Source organism: Schistocerca nitens, chromosome 2 (assembly GCF_023898315.1).
Source record: "Schistocerca nitens isolate TAMUIC-IGC-003100 chromosome 2, iqSchNite1.1, whole genome shotgun sequence".
NCBI lineage: Eukaryota > Metazoa > Arthropoda > Insecta > Orthoptera > Acrididae > Schistocerca > Schistocerca nitens.
Window position 1 is genome coordinate 527,250,184 of NC_064615.1, and position 22,331 is coordinate 527,272,514.

Sequence of the window (22,331 nt, forward strand, 5' to 3'; positions counted from 1 at the left end):
TAACTAATATATAATCAAGTAGTGCTGTTTTTCTCACCTTTATTACACATACCTTGCTTACATTCGGAAAACATCTACTGTTGTAATTGGCGTTTCACGCTAAATTAATATCCTAGAAGTGTTTTATTTCTTCATCGCTCTTTTATTTTATTTTCTTCCATTTGTTCTGCACAGATTTAGAGGTATAACTAACTTCAGCTAATACCTTTTAGTTTTCTTATACATAGATTGATGCTCTCATCCCTCCTGAAAACGTTCCCTGCGTAAGTAATAAAAGCTCCTTACAAAGCAAACAACCGGGTATTATGTTTCTCACATAATAAAATCACTGTAGGAGAGACTGATAAAAGAAAGGAGAACAAAGATAGTAATGTGCGAATTGATTTACACCTTACCACTAACTAGATGATAGCTGAGAATATTTCGCTTCTGGTAGGGACAGAGTTACCATTTACTCGTATGGCAAGTGAACATATGTGAGTGAATTATTCTCGTTTCATTGCTCCCTCGATGTGGCCATGGATATTCTTTTCTAGAGCTGGTCTCACATTTTTGCATATATTTATTTATTGCATTTTGAGTAAGTAGTATCATTACTCTTGGACACTATGGCGACGGAATTATTTTCCCCCTTTGGCGATTTAAAATTTATTTGTCAGCGAGTACAGCGCTTCAGTGTGCTCCCCACGTCATTCCCATACATTTTCACACAATATGGGCAACCAGATTACAAATGTAAATTGAAAATAACAGATTGTTAATTCGAACATTGGAAGTAAATCGTCATCAGTTCGCAACGTGTTAAATAGATACTGAGGCAGTCTAAACAAAACGCTAGGAATAGTATGATACTGGGTTACAGTTGCGACTGCAAAGTACTTAACATTTCAAGTTAACAACAAGCAACAATGCTCACTAAAGCCGCAGCAAACCATCTTGAAGGCCATAAGATGTTGGTCTTGAAGTCGAAAATTTATGAGACCTTGGCCTGAAAAAACAAAGAAAATATACATATATTAAAATGAGGCATTTATATACATGATAATCAAAATTATGACATGAATCTGACATATTACATGAAAAGGAAACTCTATTAACGTCAAAAGTCGACGGTTTCGTTAGCGTGTCTTGCATACCTGCCTATCGACGGACTGCGAATTTGTGTGATTGACTTATCTTTTGATGTAGTTCCGAAGTTTGAAAATGGCGAACGAGTCTTATTCCCAGAGATCTATTGGCTTCTATCAGCTATTCGAGTACAATAAAGACGTTTAGGAACACGACTGTTACTTGGCTGACAGGAAATTTGTGAGCAGAAGGAGCATGAATTAATCTAATCAATCTTGATGCAAAAATGAACTTGTCGGAGTGATGACATTGTGTAGTAGCTTTAGTCTCAGTAGTATGCGAATTGGGTTATCCAGCTGTATCCAGTTTCCATCACATAACCTTGTTCTCCACATCTTACACCTAATAATCTGACCAGAGACATAGTCTTGAAAAGTATCCCCAAAATTACAATACCACCAGCAGCTGCAGTGTCACTTTGTGAAAACCTATGCGGAATGTCTCCGGACGTCCGTTAATAACTGGATGGGCCAAATTACATTATGAGTGAATAAAGTTATTATACAATAATTGGCACAGCTCTTTCTCTGACATTGTGAGATGACTAGAGAATAAGAGAGCTAATGCTCTTGATATCCTGGCACGAACTCTGAAGGAATCATTTGTGTAATTAAATTTCGCATATTTATATTATTAAGTTAGTAGGAACTACTTACGCCAATGTGGATAGCAACCACGCCGTCATCCTCGCTGTAGGCGATGCTGATGTAGGCCGTACCATCGGAGTTAACAGTGATGGTTTTACCGGTACAGCTGCTCCCGCTCACGTCACCGGAGATGACGTCACAGTAAGTGCCAGCAGGAAGACCCGTCTGTGGATGTACTATGGCTGTAAACGTTTTCGGAACATCTACTTGTCAATGCAGAATGATTGTAATCACAATCTCACCTGAAGTGTCCGTTTGAGGTCAGAACTTGCCTCGTTGTTGAACGCCACAAAGCCAAAGTTTCCCCTGGAGAAGGCAATCTGATAATTGCCATTGTCCCACCAGTTGGCCACAGCGCCAGCTGTGGGCATGAAGAATGCAGTGAGCATTCCATGCATACCATAGTGCAAGAATAAATACATAGTACAATGCACCTCTGCGCCTCACATTGGTAATAATGGACAAAAAGCTGAAGACATTTTTCTGAATTATTCAAATGAGAATTTGGCAATCACTGCTGTGCACTGTGACTCTGTTTCATTGCTTCATATAGGTCACAGTTTGGGAGTTATTATACAAGTGTTAGTAGCGACTAAAACTAATGGATACTGATGCCCTACACACTCACATCCGACAACATTCCTGAATCCGACCATGTTGTAGATCTGTCTCCATCGATGCTCGCAAACCCATGGTCTAGCGCAGGAGTCATCCGCATTGATAGTAGGTGATATGATGGCCTGGTTGCTGTCCTGTGGTGGACCATCGTCAGAGGTGCTGAATACGTAGCTAGACATCACTCGTGGAAATCCGTAAGGCCAAGCCAACATGAATGCGCTCGCCATCTGCAAACAAATTCAGTGGTTAACGACGAACACGTAGGGTATGCCTGAAGTGGAGAAAAAAAGTTAATCGTTTGGTTTTCGCAACAGCTGGACTGAAATAAACCGGTGTAAACTATGGGTCGTTTTCCAAGTACTTCATAGAAAATAAAACATTAAAGACCGTCTTGTGCAGTACAGAAATATTAAATTACGCCTTACAAAGGCCGAAGACTCGCCATTTAGAGCATCGAAGTTTCCATCTCATCAAATGTTGGTAGAATTGACGTAGTGCCTTTACCAGTAAACTATGTTGTAAATGTGGTTTATATTCAAAGAAATGGTATCGACAGCAACTAACGAACATATACCAAATAAATTAATAAGAGATGACACTGATCCCTCTTGGTATTCAAAACAGGTCAGAACACTATTGCAGAAGCAACGCGGAAGCGTGAGAAATATGAAAGAACGCAATACCTACTAGATAGGCGAAATTTTACATAAGTTCGAAATTTAGCGCGGAGTTCTATACGAGATGCTTTTAATAGATTCACAGCGAAATTCTGCCTCAAACTCAAGCATAATGCCCAAAGAGATTCTGGTCGCATGTAAAATACACCAGTGGCAAGACGCAGTCAATACCTTCACAGTGCGGTAATAATGGTAATGTTACTGATGACAGTGCCACCAAAGAAGACGGAGTAAGTATCCCAGAACTTGCATCGAGACCAACTGAAAACATCAGTAACTTAAAACTAGATATTCTCGATGTAGTGAGGCAGTTTAAATCACTTAATAAACAGAAGGACTGCCGTCCTGGTTGTGCAACTGCCAGGTTTCTTTCAGAGTACAGACCCATTCGGTAACGTTGATTTGTTGTAGGATTTTGATAACTATACTGTGTTTTGAACATCATGATGGCCGGCCGGTGTGGCCGAGCGGTTCTAGGCGCTTTAGTCTGGAACCGCGCGACCGCTACGGTCACAGGTTCGAATCCTGCCGCGGGCATGGATGTGTGCGATGTCCTTAGGTTAGTTAGGTTTAAGTCGTTCTAAGTTCTAGTCCCATAGTGCTCAGACCCGTTTGAACCATTTGAATTTTTAGAGATGGGTGTAAGTGACTTTAAAGGTTGGCTCCTACAGAAGCCCAGAATTAGTTCAGACTTGACGAACTGGAATAAATATTACACTCCAGATTTTACATTTCAGTCTGTGATTTTTACTATTTTAGATAGGCATCACAGTTTTAAAGTTGTATACACTGGTAATTCCAAAGAATATCATATTTACTGGAGAGCTCCATGTTATCCTGAATGCACTCTAGCAGATCAGGTGTCTTCAGGGTAAACAGTTTATCATTTTCTCCGATTCCCCTAATTCTCTAGAATCGCTGCCCCTGGTGTATGCAGCTGAGAAAGTGGCCTAGCCAATACGGGACCAGCTGTAAATCATCCAACGGCGGAGAAGAAGGGATCATTCTGCTGGACATCGGGGCATGTGGGAATGTGGGGAAACGAAGGAGCAGACCAAGCTGTCAAGGACTGCTACAAGGAACACGACGTGACACAATGTACGATTCCCCTTCAGGCTGTAATTTCACTGTTGCGTCGAAGATCCATGCAGTTTTGTGTGTGTGTGTGTGTGTGTGTCTGTCTGTGAGGGAGGTAGGGGTGGGGGAAGAGTGGCTGACCATGAGACACAATAATCTGCGCTTAGTGACGCCAACTATCCGGCCAATCTGTTTCTTCTGCGGATCACTGAGAATGGATGAAGTGACCCTGACCTGCCTCCGAGCTCGACATTGTCTTCTGACACATGGTTTCCTACTTTGGCGAGAGGAGCTGCCAGTCTGTGACACTTGCGGCGTGCAAATCACTAAATGCCACACTTTAACAGAGTGCCTTTTACGGTGATGATAGCATGGAAGCGAATTTTGGCAGGGAACTGCCTCTGTTTTATATGACAAAGAGACGAAAGTGGTGAAGAATTTACAGTGTCAAGTGTCTGGTCTCCAGCCTAAGCATTTATGCTGGAGATATTAGTGGCTGGCTGATCCTTTTTATTCCAGCAATGTTCGGGCCACAGCTATCTGCTGTAATATATTAATTTTTTTCCCTACTTTTTCCTCTAAGTTATCGATCTGACAATGTACGTGATTACCGTCGTTACATGTTTTTCCTTTTAGTTACAGTTTAATAATTTTGCGACCTTTAAATATCTTCGTCCCATTTAATTTTAATACAAGTGCTAAAGATCTTGCTGTCGTGCGCGCACACTAATAATTCATCGTCATCATCATACGGTAAAATTTCTTCTCGTTACTGATTGTGACACATGTGCTACAACTGAAACTTGCTACTTACCAATATGTGTAAGACATGCCCTTGCTTTCTGAAGTTCAGGGGTTCGAATTAACCCCCCCGCCCGGCATCCAAATTTGCATTTCTCGTAGTTTCCTAAATCGCGTCTGGTAGCCTAATGGTAATATACATGGCCGGATGGAATCCCAGTTCGGTTTTACAAACAGTACTCTACGGCATTGGCACTTCATCTAGCCTACATTTATCGTGAATCTCTCGCCCAGTACAAAGTCCTTAGCGAGTGGAAAACAACGCAGGCTACTCCAGTATACAAGAACGGTCAAAGAGTGGACAAGCAAAATCACAGAATAATGTGTCTAGCTTCGGTTTGCTGCAGAATCCTTGAACATATTTTCAGTTCGCATACAATAAACTTTTTGAAGCTGAGAAACCTATGTCCACGAATCATCTTGGTTTTAGAAAGCGTCGCTCGTGCGAAACTCCGCTTGCCTTTATCTTACCTGGTATACTGCGAACTATGGGTGAGGGGTGGCAGGCAGATTCCATATTTTTAGATTTCCAGAAAACATTTGACACGGTGCCTCATTTCAGGCTCAAGCATAACAAGTTCACTGATATGTGACTGGCCCGAAGATTTTTTAAGTAATGGAACCCAGCATCTTGTTCTCGACGGAGAGAGTTCTTCAGAAACAAGGGTACCATCAGGAGTGCCCCAGGGAAGTACACTGCTGGCCACCGTAAATGCAACACCAAGAAAGACAAGAGGTAGCACAACAAAATTTATTTTGTAGATAACATGTTGACCAAGTATCAAATGATTACGTTTACAGACGTCTGTGACATGTGGTTCCTGCCAGAAACAGTAGCCAGAGTAGCCGCCATTGTTGGAGATCACCGCTGCCACACGTCTCGGCATTGAGTCAAAGAGACGTTGGATGTGTTCCTGGGGTACAGCAGCCCAAGCAGCTTCCACACGTTGCCAAAGATCATCTGGTGTGGCAGCTGGGGATGTAATTTGGGTCACTCGTTGAGCAACCATGGACCACATGTTTTCTATCGGCGAAAGATCCGGAGAGCGAGCCGGCCAGGGAAGCAATTCAATCTGGTTATTGACGAAGAACCTTTGGACAATGCGTGCCACGTGTGATCGCGCATTATCCTGTTGAAATATGGCTGTGGCCGAGCCCTGAAGGTAAGGAAGGACAACTGGCTCCAGCACCTCGGATATGTAGCGCCGGCTATTTAAAGTACCGGCAATGCGTACTAGAGGCGTGCGAGAGTAATATCCAATACCGCTCCATACCATAATACCCGGTGCAAGACCAGTGTGGCGGTGCGTAATGCAGCTGTCCAGCATCCTCTCTCCACGGTGTCTCCACACTCGAATCCGACCATCGTGGTGCTGCAGACAGAAGCTTGCCTCGTCAGTAAAGACAACGTCATTCCATTCTGCCGTCCACATCCGTCTGTCATCACACCATTGGCGACGGAGTCGTCTGTGGTTCTGCGTCAATGGTAGACGAAGCAATGGACGTCTTGCGGACAGACCACTCTGCTGTAAACGGCGTCGAATGGTACGCGCAGACACTGGATGATGCGTTACAGACGCAATGTGCTGTGCTATGGTTCGGGATGTCACTGAGCGATCCGTCACTGCCATGCGCACAATTTGCCTATCAGCACGTGCAGTGGTGCACCGAGGTGAATGCGATCGACCACGTCGGTCCGTCGTACCCTCCTGCACCCAACGGTCACATATCCGCATTACAGTTGTTTGGTTTCGTCCAACACGACTAGCGACTTCTCTGTATGATAATCCACAATCTTGGTAAGCCACTATCCTTCCTCTGTCGAACTCGGATACTTGATCAACGATGTTCGCTGTTGTCTACGAGGCATAACTGATCGTCCTGTGAAACAACCACAAGGTAAACACACGTGCCGAAAGTACACTCGTCGAAATCGCCAAGCCTTAAATGGCGCTATGAGGTTACGCCACAGGCGCGCGTGATGTGCGTCTGCGCTGAAATTCTAATCAGTTGCATGTCTCATCGCTGCAAACCCATGGTGTAAATTTCACTTGATTCGGATGCATCCTTCAGGGTGTTGCATTTACGGTGGCCAGCAGTGTATGTTGTTCTCTACATGCATAAATGACTTGGCGGGCAGGGGTTTTAGTAGTCTGCGGTTGCTTTTGCGGATGATACTGTGGAGTACGTGTCGAAGTTGAGTAACTATAGGAAGACACAAGACGACTTAAACAAAATTTCCAGTTGGTGTGATAAGTGGCAGCTAGCTTTAAGTATGGAAAAATGTAGGTTAATGTGAATGAGTAGCAAGAACAAACCTGTAATGTTCGAATATAATATTACTGGTGTCCTACTGGACACAAAGTCTATTAAGTATGCGGACGCAATGCTGCAAAGCGATATGAAATGGAACGAGAACGAGAGAAGTGTGGCAGGCTCGGCGAATGGTCAACTTCGGTTTATTGAGACAATTTTAAGAAAATGTGGTCTACTTATAAAGGAGATCCCATATAGAGCGCTGGTAAGACCTATGTTTGAGTACTGCTCGAGTGTTTTGATCCTTATCAGGTAAGATTGAAGGAGGACACGAAGCAATTCACAGGCGGACTGCTCGATCTATTACCGGTAGGTTCGAAAAACACGTAAGTGTTACGGAAATGATTCGGGGACTCAAATGTAAATCCCTGGAGGGAAGGCACGTCCCTTTCGAGAAACACTATGGAGAAAATTTAGAGAACCGGCATTTGAAGCTTACTATAGAACGATTCTACTGCCGCCAAAATCCATTGCGGGTAAGGACCAAGAGGATAAGATACAAAAAAATTGGGCGCGCACGGTGGAATACAGACAGTTGTTTTTCCCTCGCTTTATTTGCGAGTGGAACGGGAAATGAAATGACTGTTAGTGGTACAGGATAACCTCCATCGAGCAGCTTTTGGAGTATCTATGTAGATGTAGAAATTTTGATGCGGTAACTCAAGAACAAAATTTGGATTTTCGGCAAGTTTGAGCCCAAAGAGATAGGGACGTTAAAGAAAGGTCACATTTCAGATGCATTTGTAGTAAGTGGAATAATAATTCGCACTGATGTTAGCGGTTTTTCGTAACCACACGATTACAGTTATTTAGTAAACTACTCGTATATGAACTCATGTTTATCAGAATGATTTTGTGTCTCTCAGTTTTCGCTATTAGACATGCTATTTCCTGTACATTCTGTTCAGATAAATTAAAATTAGTTCTATAGCACCTAATCCCTTCAGAAATGCATAACGTTTTGATCCTTTACACAATTCGACACCTTGTGTGCTATGATATTCTTCTGAATTTGTAGCCAGTCAGCCGACATTCCGTTGTTGGTAACGCAGCATTATGTTGTAAGTAATCCCTCAGTGCATCCACACTGATAACGTTGCCATTAACATGATGTACACAGTATGACACTATAAATCACCTTTAAAGCAGAATGAACCATGAGTACTTACTTTGTAGAGCTTCGGTGTCTGGAATGTGAGAACTTCGCCAGCGCCACCATGGCCCCTCTGATTATCATGGTTATCGATGAACACTAGAGCGTTGTTGCCATTCACCAGACCCCATGACTCACCTGCGAAACATTTCAAAATCGCTGCAGTCATTTTCTGCAGAGATTTAATGAAAGAAGTAGTTTCAACACAAAATTTTCAGATGTGTTCAATGTAAAAATGTCACGTAGCAAACAATTTTGTCGTCTGTGGTATATAGAACGTGGCTATTATTATCAGTGTTCAAATTAAGTTTAACAATCATACAACCAACACATCTCGCAACTACAATCAACTCCTTTTTGCTTAAACATGCCTAACATATTTCGTAAAGAGCGAGGAAGAGGATATTTGTTTGTTAAATCATACATACAAACTGTACCTTAAGCTCATATTCTTACCGAAATTGTACAAGTACTTCATCGGATTACTTCTGTTAAAGCAAGTTGCAAGTTCCGTTCCATACTTGAATTCGCAGACTCTTCCCAAGCCAACGTACTCAGCTTTCTTCACTCCTTCGTTACCTATAAAGGTTGCGTAAAATGAGTATCACTGGATCAGGTATCATTTACATATTAAGATATAAACAGGATTATACGCACCGTTCGCTGACGCCTTACCTGGATCAATTACTTCCTGATAGATGAATGGCCTCTTTCCACTCCCAAAATAATAACTGTTGAGGTCGTTAAGTGCGCCATAAATCAAAGCGAGATTGCTAGGCCACATGTGCTTTGCTGCATCGATTCTAAAAGAAGTAGTGGAAAGAGGTAAAGAAAGCAAACGTAATTATATACGGATGCGTAAGTAACTAATATTTCAATTTGAGCGTCATTTAGTCTGATCTTCATGATGTCAGGCAAGTTTAGATAGCTCCTGCATCAGTATTGTTAGTTATAAGCTAATAATTTCCCAGATTAATATGTATACAAAGGTGCAGATGCAACCAGGTGTTGTAACGTCTTGTAATAAACAAAGACAATATATTATGTAATAATTAAAATATTAGATGTGTCATATTGTGTCATTATGTAAAATTATGTATTATTTTCTTTATTTTTTATTTTTGAGAACGTCTGTGTCGGCGAGTAATAAGACCGACACAGAAGATAAATGTTGTACAAAGATCACCAAATGAATTTGTATATAAGGCATGATGTAAAGCAGTGTCTCTGTTCTTCTTAATCTGAAAGCTGTGAGAGAAAGATCTCCTGTTATTGTCGTAGAGAGCGCGAAGGTAGCATTCTTTGGTCGAGATTGTGAATTGGACGCCATTGCGCGTGAATGTACACAGGTCTGTAATTATTAAGATATTTAAATGTTTAAATAGAGTTGTTTAAATGAAAACTTGTATTACTTAAATGTTAAAGTGTGCCTGCCTATTATCCCATCCTGTTAAGATATCTTTCAGCCATATAAAAATATTATCTGTGGAGCTGAGCTGTGTGGAGAAAGAAGAGCCGCTGCCGCGGCATATTTAAACGACTTACAATATAGTCGAGCATACCGCAAGGAAGCGGTAAAATAATAGTAAAAAATAATATTATTTCTTTTAGCTCCCAGGCTGGCAGTGAAGATCAGCAGATTTTATGATGTGTTGCAGGTTGACGCGGGCTGCTGATAGGATATAATTTTCAGTGCAAATAATTTTATGTACCTAAAGAATCTGATAGGAAACTTGCTGTGCTCCGTTCTGATCTGGCTAAATTTTATAGTGAATACGTAATTTTCTTTAATGAGAGTCTCATGTTCTTGGGCTAGCCGTGGTATGACATAGCATTTTAGTAAGAAATAAAATCCACTGCAGACTTGTATTTGTGAACGATCGTACGAACTGTAACATCAGTGATCATAGGACATTAATTTCAACTTTGAATAATTACGAAGTAGGAAAGATATATTGATACTTAGCATGAGTTGCAGTTACTAAAAAATCGTTCTTTAAATTGTAGGTCAGATTCAGAACAATAATACTTCCATCATTTTATTTTGCTAAAAAAGGTAACGATGATAAAGCAATTAAAAGCACAGCATTGTTAAAAGAATTTCACGTCACTCTTTCCATATATGCGTTGTTACGCCAATAATAATTAAAAATAATTAAATAAACCAGAAGGAGCAAAAACAATTTGCATAAAAGCAACAATTAACGAAGGCCAGTCAGCAAACAGCTATAATAGTAGTTTTTTTTAAGAGAGAAGACGTGAAACTGGCGCCCAACGCGGGGCCCGAATTGGCAGTGGCCACAATTATAAAATTTTATGTATTTTCTTTCAGTGTCTATTGTTATGTAGGTGTATATGTATATGTATTTAGTGTTAAATGTATGTATATCATGATCTATGCTATGTATTAATGAATGTTCAAACACTCTTACATGACAAAACGTACTACTGCAAACGAGTTTGAGAAGACGATCCTGATTGTACTGAGAAGCTCTAACGACTACGTAATCCGGGGGCAGCCGGACCCCGAGATAATAGAAACTAAAGGTAAGACTACAGTGTAGTTGTCCTGTTTGTAGAAGTTGAGCTCCAGTGAAGTAATCTCATATCGCTAGTGGTGTGCATATTGTACGTAGTTTGATGTTAGTATTTGTGACAGGACAAAGTTGATGTAGATAGTAATTTTTAGTGTGCAGTGTAGTGTATATAAAGTGATGTATTTTGTGTGCAAGGGGAAAAACTGTTAGATTTTGTGTTTTAGTAAGCAATTTAGGAATATGGTTAAGTTGCGTAGTCAACGTCCAAGCAATATGGATACTGAAGAACAACAATTAGCTAGTGAAGGAAATGTGGAACCAGGTACCTCAAGTAGTACTAGTACGCTCTTTGAAGATATAACTGGCGAAAATGTGGGGGCAGGGCCACAGGAAGTAGTGCCACCGCCCACTAGTCATCAAGTTGATGTAGATAAAGAAATTGTACCACCACCAGAAAAGCAGGAACCAGAGAGTGGTAATCTGCCTGGTGGGTATTCAATTCAGACTATATTAGAGCGTGTGCTAGATTACCAGGCAAAATTTGCGCAACAGCAAGTTGAGCGAGATCGCCGGCAAGCTGAGCGAGATCGTAAGCTAGCAGAAAATTTACTTGCCCAGCAAGCCGAGCGAGATCGCCAGCAAGCCGAGCGGGACCAGCAACTTGTGCAATCGTTAGAAAATATGAAAAAAGAGATAGCAGATATGAAAAAGAATTACGAGTCGATACCTAAGGCCGTGCAGGAGCTGACTGAACAGGTCACCCACCTGCAAGTAGCAAACACTAACATGGTAGATGAAATAGGTGTCTTAGCCAACAGAGTAGAAAAGCTAGAAATAGATTCCACACAGCTTGTAGAGCAGAAGTGGAATGAACAGGCAAATAAAATTGAAACAGAATTTAACTCATGGATAGAAGTGAAGGAGACTGAGATTGACACGAATATTAATTCTAAAGTAGAAGCAGCAATAGCAAATAGAGATTCAGAATCGTTCAGTACCGCCGTAAATAGTCAGGTACAGAACGATGTGCAAACCATTAAACAAATACTCAGTGAGGATATTCCGCAGTGGCAAGTGAATGTTAACAAACGGATATCCGATCTGGAGAAGGGTTTAGCACAAAGCAGGAAACAAGTGGAACAGGAACCTCTGTCGCCAACAGCCCATGGTTTTGGCAACGCACAAACTTATATGCGATACAACAATGGGGAATCTGTAGTCGATAATGCGAAGAGCTGTAGCTCCGGTTCGGAGCACACAGCATATGTCCCAGCAGCAAACCCATGTAGTTCAAAAATATTAGTGGAAGAAAGTTTAATTAAAAATAGACAATTTCAAACATTTACTACTGAAAGGAAATCAGTACACCCAGTGGTATTTATAAAAAGCTTTAAAAATATCTTACCCAGTGTATGGAACGAAACACAGAAAATACAATACGTAATGTCGTACATTCAAGGTGACGCAGCACTGTGGGCTACAGAAGTAGCAGACAGCTGCAAGACATACGAACAGTTTGAAAGGGCATTTTTATCGAAATATTGGTCGCCTTGTATACAAGAGCGACTAAGAAAAGAGGTATATAATCCCGAACCGTACTCACCCCGTCTTGGGAATTTGAGGCGGTACTTTGAAAAATATATAAACAAAACACGCTACTGGGACGAGCCTATATCACCGAGAGACATAATAAGACTACTCAAATCCCATTTACCAATTCAGATCAAGGAGAAGTTAATACATGTACCAGAAAGCGACATGGAAAACTTCCTGTCGGTCCTAGATTCCATAGATTTGATACAGGAAGATGTAAAATCGGCGTGCGACCATTTGCGGAATAATGGGTCAGGATGTAATCACGACAGAAACAGTAGTGCACAGAACCACAACCATAGAAATGGTGGGGGTGGTAGCAAGCGACAAGAACAATCGCAAAATGGTAGTAACGGTAGAGGCCAAAACGGGTATGGACAACCAAATTATAACAAAAAGCGTCGATTTGACGACAGATACGAATCCGGAATGTCAGGGACCAACCGCTGGAAAAATGCGCGAGGTCAGTGGCAGAGTAATTATAATGATAGTAATCGAAATTGGCAACAGAATCAGTGTAGAAGCCCAGAGCGACAGGCTAGTGACCGGTATGACAACAATAGACCACCACCGCAAAACGCGCCTATTGCGCAGCCGTGGCGGCCTACAAATCAGAACGTACATATAGTGGAGGACGCGGACAATAGCCGTCCAAGTACCTCCCAAGTAACTAATCCAACAAACTAGAATCGGCCTCGATATGCTCTCCATCGACGGCCGAGGGATGGAGTGAGAGCAACTCGAGTAATAACAGTAATAGACCTGGGATACGCATGCTGCGATACAACGAAGGTGTCAGTATGGATAAGGATCTGCTGAACGAACCGCACGAATGTAAGAAGGATAATAACGAAAATGTGCAAGCTATTATTGAAGCTAGAATCAATGATGTTGCAGTAAACATAATTATCGACACAGGTGCCTCAGTAAGTGTGATGAGTATGGAGCTATTTAAAGCATTGGGAAAGGGACATAGTATTCCGACCTTCCCGGTTAATAATTGTAAGGTGTCTGGAGCCATTAGTGCACAGAGCCAATCAGTTAAGTACCAGGTGCAGGTGGAGATTTATAAGGAGGGCGAAGCCATAGTGAGCTCGTTCCTCGTGGTTAAAGGATTGAAGGTGGCCTGCATTCTGGGAGTAGATTTTCTCCGTGAGAGGGACGCATTGATCGACCTCTCCGTGGGGAAACTAAGCATAATTAATAGGGGTAGAAGGATTGAATTATCTATGATGAAATCGAAGGAGGTACTTGTGCCGTACTGTAATCGAATCGATATCAAAGGTAGGAACCCTTGGGTACTACACATCGATGATTTTTCACATGCAACAGACCTCTATTACCCGAATTTAGAGGATCAAAATTTCGAAACAAATGTTGAGGCATTTCAGACTAAAGTGCACGAATCGGAAGGTTTAAATGATACGCAAAAGCAACAGTTGACGCAGCTGCTATCGGAATATACTATGGTATTTACCGACCGTCCAGGAATAGTCAAAGGGTACCAATATCACATAGAGGTGATACCCCATAATACATACTGTCGCGCAACCTACTCCATCCCTTGGTCGAGGAGGGAATTAGTAGCTAAAGAAATTCGAAAGATGTTAGAGTGGGATATCATAGAGCCCTCCTTCTCTCCATACAGTAGTCCTCTTGTAGCAGTGGCGAAAGCCAATGGAAAAATCAGGCTAGTGTTAGATGCTAGGGACATTAACAAAATTATTATACCTGTCCGGACTCGTCCAGAGAATTTAGACGAGCAAATACAAAAATTTCATGGAGTGAAGTACTTGACCTCGATCGATCTGAAAAGTTCATATTGGCAAATTCCCCTTACACCGGAATCCAGGAAGTACACAGCTTTCATATTCGGGGGGCGAAGTTACCAATTCAAGGTGCTTCCCTTCGGATTGAATGTGAGTGCTGGAGTGTTTATTACTGCACTAGACACCGTACTGGGTCCAGACCTATTGGAAAAAATTACGGTATATGTAGATGATTTGGTAATCGCGACTGCTACTTGGGACGAACACATGGAATTGTTGCACAGAGTACTAGAGAGATTTAGGCAAGCAGGGGTGACAGCAAACCTCGAAAAGTCAAAATTTGGCAGAAACAAAATTAAATTTTTAGGCCATCTTATTACACCACTCGGTATCAGTCCGGACAACAAAAAATTAGAGGCGATCCGACAATTTCCAAGCCCCTGCACTAAGAGACAATTGAAAGCGTTCCTTGGGCTGACGTCTTTTTTCAGGAGGTTCGTGCCCAATCAGCTGTTAAATGACGCGTCACTACTAAATCTATTACGAAAAAATGTGCAATGGGTTTGGAATGACAAATGTCAACAAGCTTTCGAAGCGATTAAAACCGCCCTACTGAATGCGAATATTTTGCAGCACCCCGATCTGTCCAAAGATTTTTGTCTCGCGACGGATTCATGTTCTTATGGCTTGGGCGCGTGCTTGTTTCAGTGGGAAGAAGGAAACGACCCAACAACAATAAAAGTTATCGGCTTCGCCAGTAGGACGTTAACTAGCTGCGAGAGAGCCTACTCGGCAACTGAACTCGAAGCACTTGCAGTAGTCTGGGCTGTCAAAAAGTTCAATTATTATCTACAAGGGAAGGAGATTAGAGTCTATAGTGACCACCAAGCGTTAAGTTTTTTAATGTCATGCAAGCTGTTCCATACCAGACTGAGGAGATGGATGCTTGTCTTACAAGAATATAGGATAAAGATCATGTACATTAAAGGCCAAGATAACGTAATAGCGGATGCTCTGTCACGACTACCGGCAGGATTACCGGAGTTAGCAGAAATGTTAGAGCAATCCGCGGAATATAAAGTATTGTTAGTGCGTGACAACACTTACATGAAAGATTTTTTATATATATGTAAAAACATGTTCGAGTTACAAAGATCAGATCCGATGTGGAGAAAAATTATTAATGATATTGAAGAGGGGGTTAACAATAGAGGTGAGCAAGATTTTAGAATAGTGAACCATATTTTGTATCATAAAATTAGCACGAAAGAAGACTGCTGGGCAGTATGTATACCCAGCCAGTCAGTAAAAGTTATGATATGGCACACGCACTTGGCATGGGGCCATGCAGGGATTGGAAAGTGTGCAGAGATCATGGCGAGATACTGCTACTTTCCCCGTATGAAACACCATATTCAGACAACAGTTAGAACTTGCGTGATATGTCAAAAAGCGAAACATTACAATAGATCCACCAAGTTTGAACTACACCCTATAGTTCCTCTCAGGCCACTTCAAATAGTATCGGTAGATGTGGCAGGTCCCTATCCCATGGCCAGAGGAGGTATGAAATATATACTGGCCATGTACGATATTTTTTCCAAACACTTGGCAATTTATTGCATAAAATCAGCTACTGCCAAAACCATGGTCAGGCGGATCAGTCAAGAATATTTGCCTCAAGTGGGAAAACCCGAAGCCATAACAACTGATAATGCATCTTATTTCACGGGTCGAACTTGGAAAAATTACTTACGAGAACAAAATATACAGCACATTCTGGTATCCCGATTCCATCCAGAAGCAAGCCTAGTTGAAAGAATATTCAAAGAATTGAATAAGTTCCTTAGAATCTACATAGGAAACCGACATACGAAATGGCCAGAGCTAGTACCGAAATTTGTAGAAATACACAATTTAACACCCCATTCAAGTACAGGCTATCCACCGGTAGAGATATTGAATGGATTTACGGAGACACCGAATGAATGGCTCACGCCGTTGCCGAGATTGCCAGCTAAGACAGAAACAAGGGAAGAAAAGATGAAAAAGATATGGAACAGACTAACCAACTGTGCAGCAAAGAGGAAAAGGAAGTACGACCGAGGAGTAACAAACGAACAGAAATATAATGTAGGAGACCTAGTACTCATTCGTAACCACCCTAAATCCTCAGCCACCTTAAAACAGAATAGTAAGTGGCAATTGCTATATTCAGGACCCTTTAAAGTAATAGGCGTGCCACATGAATGTAGCTATTTGTTAGCACATCCCCATACGGGGAAGATCAAAGGATTATATCCACGTAAAGACGTGAAGTTATTTGTTCAGTGACACATAATATATAAAGAGTAATAGGTGTAAAAAGATTTTAATTGTGTCTTAGAATATAAGTGTGTTAGTATTTAGAAAGAAATTTGTGTGTAATGAAGTTGGGAGGAAGTGGAATCAGAAAGTGAGCAATAGCTTACACAGGACAGATTTTGTTTACAGACAATTAGTCATTAAGATATTATGTGCTTATTAAAAAATGAACAATTTTCTTGTTGTATAAAGGATTAATTTCTTGAACCATTTTCTATGTGTAGTGTGTAAGTGCAATTAATGATGCAATCTTATAGAGTAAGGGAATTGCTGTAATTGTATTAGGATAAGAAACCCTGAGAGAGAGAGTCTTTACTAGCCAGACATTGACTTTGCAATATGCAACAATGATGTAATGTGATGTTGGCTGCCAGTAGTGATTTGAGAACGACACTGGAGCAGAACCTAATTAAAAACGAGCCCGTTCCGTGGAAACTCCGTTCTGTATGTAGCAATGCTTCAATTGAAGCTTGTGTACTTGGTACACGACCTTGAATATTCATTACGCGATACGCGAGTTAAGTCAGACAATGCAGAACCTACACTGTAGTCATATAGGAAAAATCATTAAAAATAATGTTATTGCTGAACGAAGTATTTATTGAACAATATGCCCGAGTCAAGCTGTCATGCACATGGTAAAATCTGTTTGATAGATGGGTGATAATCAGGCAAGCTACACTAAGAAAAAAAAAATATGTATAAAAAAAAAAAAAAATTCACACACCGTTAAAAAAAAATTTTACAAAAGGGACAAATACGCCTAGCAACAATATGAAGAGTATGTTGTGATAAAGTGAAAACAAATAAATGCTATGTAAATCAGAGTGACTATGCAAGGAACAGTTAAAAGGTGTTAAAAAATAAACTGTGTGCATAAACACTTAAGGACAGGACGGAATATTGTGTGTAGTAGGGACAGAAAATGACTGTTGTATCTGCACCAATATATACGTCGATAAATCTAGTGTTGAGTGATAGACTGTCCTAGTGCAGCGCTCAACGAACAATAGACAGTGTATAAAAACAGTAGTTATTGATCCGTTCGGAGACGATTTACACAAACATCGCTCAACGGAGACATGTAGTATGAGTGTAACGAACCATTTTCGCGTGTTAAAAGACGCTCTGGCAGTGCATCAACCGTGGAAGTGAGTGAAAACGTGTAGTACAATGTGCGTGTGACGAACTCTGAATACCAGTGTCACGATGCCACAAAAAACCTGTTATCACGCCAAAACATCCTGTGCATACCAGTGAAGCGACGGCTTACTGAACAATAAACGCTTTTAACAAATTGCCTCTTCTTCCACAGCTAGTAATCTGTGTCCTTAAGGACAGTACACCGTTGTGGAATGTTTGTTTCATGCGCCACGACGGGGAGCCATGCGGAGAAGCAGAGACGAGTGCCGTGCCGCCATCCAGCCGGTTGCGGTAAACCACTGCCACTCGCCGACAACAGCGAATGGTTCAGCGCGGTTCGCGACTGCTTGGGCGCCACGCTAGCACGACCTCACCGTTATTGAGAGCCGGTCGTAGAACCCAGCGGCCGTCGGTACGCGGCGTTCCAGACGACGCTACTCAACAATTGCTTCGCGCCGCCAGCTCCATACCACATTGTTGTCATTCAAATGAACTATTAACTATATGTATAATGTGCTAACATGAATGGTGTTTAATGGACACGCAATGACGTGATAAACATTTTTTTTTTTGTTGTTATCCAACACGAACTCACAATATTCATGGATTTAGTGATGTATCGATCTAATATGTTTGCGTCATGTTAATGAAAGATACTCGCACGAATGCTAGACATTTTAAACCAACTGTCGCGAGTAAGTGCAAGGACGGTTCATTATACTATTGTAAAAATGTGTAATAAGTGACTTTCATAACAATCCAGAATACAAGTAGTATATTGATAACAAAGAGACTAAAAGTGTAGCATGCTATCACAAATAGCCTTTGTTATATGTGGACATTGAATAGAGTCTAAACTTTTCGTGAGATGACCATGGCTCCGGCGCAGTTTTCCCAGGTTTTCTGATCGCACGTAGCCCGAATGGGGGAGCCAAATAAATGTAATGACCCTGGGACTAGGTTGACGGTCACCTCGCTAAGTGTAAGAACAGTATACGAAGTGTAATTAAACCTACAGTGTAAAAGAACTGAGTAGTGTAAAGTGAATGTTCCAACCAAAGTAATAAACCATAAACAAGACAGACGTTAGTGGCAGCATATTGCCGAACATTTTCATCGTTAGTCAAATGCTGCCAGGGGGCAGTGTAACGTCTTGTAATAAACAAAGACAATATATTATGTAATAATTAAAATATTAGATGTGTCATATTGTGTCATTATGTAAAATTATGTATTATTTTCTTTATTTTTTATTTTTGAGAACGTCTGTGTCGGCGAGTAATAAGACCGACACAGAAGATAAATGTTGTACAAAGATCACCAAATGAATTTGTATATAAGGCATGATGTAAAGCAGTGTCTCTGTTCTTCTTAATCTGAAAGCTGTGAGAGAAAGATCTCCTGTTATTGTCGTAGAGAGCGCGAAGGTAGCATTCTTTGGTCGAGATTGTGAATTGGACGCCATTGCGCGTGAATGTACACAGGTCTGTAATTATTAAGATATTTAAATGTTTAAATAGAGTTGTTTAAATGAAAACTTGTATTACTTAAATGTTAAAGTGTGCCTGCCTATTATCCCATCCTGTTAAGATATCTTTCAGCCATATAAAAATATTATCTGTGGAGCTGAGCTGTGTGGAGAAAGAAGAGCCGCTGCCGCGGCATATTTAAACGACTTACAATATAGTCGAGCATACCGCAAGGAAGCGGTAAAATAATAGTAAAAAATAATATTATTTCTTTTAGCTCCCAGGCTGGCAGTGAAGATCAGCAGATTTTATGATGTGTTGCAGGTTGACGCGGGCTGCTGATAGGATATAATTTTCAGTGCAAATAATTTTATGTACCTAAAGAATCTGATAGGAAACTTGCTGTGCTCCGTTCTGATCTGGCTAAATTTTATAGTGAATACGTAATTTTCTTTAATGAGAGTCTCATGTTCTTGGGCTAGCCGTGGTATGACATAGCATTTTAGTAAGAAATAAAATCCACTGCAGACTTGTATTTGTGAACGATCGTACGAACTGTAACATCAGTGATCATAGGACATTAATTTCAACTTTGAATAATTACGAAGTAGAAAAGATATATTGATACTTAGCATGAGTTGCAGTTACTAAAAAATCGTTCTTTAAATTGTAGGTCAGATTCAGAACAATAATACTTCCATCATTTTATTTTGCTAAAAAAGGTAACGATGATAAAGCAATTAAAAGCACAGCATTGTTAAAAGAATTTCACGTCACTCTTTCCATATATGCGTTGTTACGCCAATAATAATTAAAAATAATTAAATAAACCAGAAGGAGCAAAAACAATTTGCATAAAAGCAACAATTAACGAAGGCCAGTCAGCAAACAGCTATAATAGTAGTTTTTTTTAAGAGAGAAGACGTGAAAGTGTGAAGAACATACTGTAGAGATGTGAGGTAGTATAAAGATGCTCACAGAAACGGTTGAGAACAACATATACACACATCAAAGTATGTTTTGCATCACCCCAGTTGCCAGAACTGCTGAAGACAGACGTTGACTTTGTATATTGTATCACAAACAGTCCCTTAGTCTGTTCAGAGATGTCACTAAACCCGCCCAAAGATGTAAAAAACCATGCATGAGCAGCGCCTATTAGATGGATGGGGTCCGACAGCCGATCCGTTCCAGACATTCCACCAGAAAGGAGGCACACAGCTCGTGTTGTCTGTAGTTCAACCATGTCTAGACGGTCAATACCGCGGTTCAATCGCGTCCGCATTGTTACTTTATGCCAGGAAGGACTCTCAACAAGGGAAAAGTGTTCAGGCGTCTCGGGGTGAACCAAAGCGATGTTGTTCGGACGTAAAGGAGATACAGGGAAACAGGAACTGTCGTTGACATGCCTCGCTCAGGCCGTCCAGGGGCTCCTACTGCTTTGGATGACCGCTACCTACGGATTAGGGCTCGGAGGAACCCTGACACCAACGCCACCGTGTTGAATAATACTTTTCGTGCATCCACAGGACGTCGTGTTAGGACTCAAACTGTGCGCAACAGGCTGCATGATGCGCAACTTTATTCCCAACATCCAAGGCGAGGTCGATCTTTGCATCCACGACACCATGCAGCGTGGTACATATGGGCCCAACAACATGCTGAATGGACTGCTCAGGATTGGAATCAAGTTCTCTTCACCGATGTGTGTCGCATATGTCTTCAGCTTGACAATCGTCGGAGACGTGTTTGGAGGTAACCCGGTCAGGCAGAACGCCTTAGACACAGTGTCCAGCGAATGCAGCAAGGTGGAGGTTCCTCGCTGTTTTGGGGTGGGATTATCTGAGGCCGACGTACGCCGCTGGTGGTCATGGAAGGCGCCGTAACGGCTGTACGACATGTGAATATCATCCTCCGACCGATAGTGCAACCATTTTGGCAGCATACTGACGAGGCATTCGTCTTCATGGACGACAATTCTCACCCCCATCGTGAACATCTTGTGAATGACTTCCTTCAGGATAACGACATCGCTCGACTAGAGTGGCTAGCATGTTCTCCAGACATGAACCCTATCGAACATGCCTGGGATAGATTGAAAAGGGCTGTTAATGGACGACGTGACCCACCAACCACTCTGAGGGACCTACGCCGAATCACCGTTGAGTAGTGCCTTGATGAACTTGTGGATAGTATGCCACGACGAATACAGGCATGCATCAATGCAAGAGGACGTGCTACTGGGTATTAGAGGAACCGCTGTGTACAGCAATCTGGACGACCACCTCTGAAGGTCTCGCTATATGGTGGTACAACATGCAATGTGCGGTTTTCGTGGGCAATAAAAAGGGGTGGTGGAAATAATGTTTATGTTGATCTCTATACAAATTTTCTGTACATGTTCTGGAGCTCTCGCAACCGAGGTGATGCAAAACTTTTTTTGATTTGTGTTTATTGTACTAATATAATTTGTTTAATCAAAGAAACTGTTCTACGTATATTCACGTAGTTGCTTCAACATCCCAATAACAGTTCGACATTAATGGAACCTTTGATCGAAAATAGTTTCTCGCCACTTCGCATATTCAATCGCTACTCAAAGCGCACTATATTGTGCTTAGCTTAACAACTATAGTCCGATTACAAATAACAGTAAGCAATTCCCAGGTGCGACATGCAGTGTGGATGTTATGAGGTAGAACATTTACTTTGGCCACCTATCCCAAGCCAGAAATGACTGGTGTGTGCATGAATAGTTGTATCATAATTAGCTCCACAAATACGTTTCTTTTTTACAGTCTGTCCAAGTGGCTTGACACGAGTACTCAGTACTTCGTCAGTGGTAGGCGGCGATAAATGGAACCCCAGATTATTTCTCCCCGAATATGTGTGGCCTTCACCTCTCTACATCTACATCTACATCTACATTCATACTCCGCAAGCCACTCCACGGGGTGTGGCGGAGGGCACTTTACGTGCCACTGTCATTACCTCCCTTTCCTGTTCCAGTCGCGTATGGTTCGCGGGAAGAACGACTGT

At 41.5% G+C, this 22,331-nt stretch overlaps 1 protein-coding gene across 1 annotated transcript in view; it reads right to left on the bottom strand.

Moving 5' to 3' along the window:
- Nucleotides 1-544: 544 nt before the first annotated feature.
- Nucleotides 545-22,331, bottom strand: part of LOC126236520 (alpha-amylase 2-like) — a 43,732-nt gene continuing 21,945 nt past the window's right edge. Inside the window, exons 5-11 of the mRNA XM_049945886.1 lie at nt 9,093-9,220; nt 8,874-8,996; nt 8,434-8,555; nt 2,404-2,620; nt 2,018-2,136; nt 1,785-1,940; nt 545-988 (exon numbers count right to left, since the gene is read on the bottom strand). Of these exons, the coding sequence (XP_049801843.1) occupies nt 974-988; nt 1,785-1,940; nt 2,018-2,136; nt 2,404-2,620; nt 8,434-8,555; nt 8,874-8,996; nt 9,093-9,220 (880 nt within the window). The 3' untranslated portion in view covers nt 545-973. The remainder of the gene's footprint in view (nt 989-1,784; nt 1,941-2,017; nt 2,137-2,403; nt 2,621-8,433; nt 8,556-8,873; nt 8,997-9,092; nt 9,221-22,331) is intronic.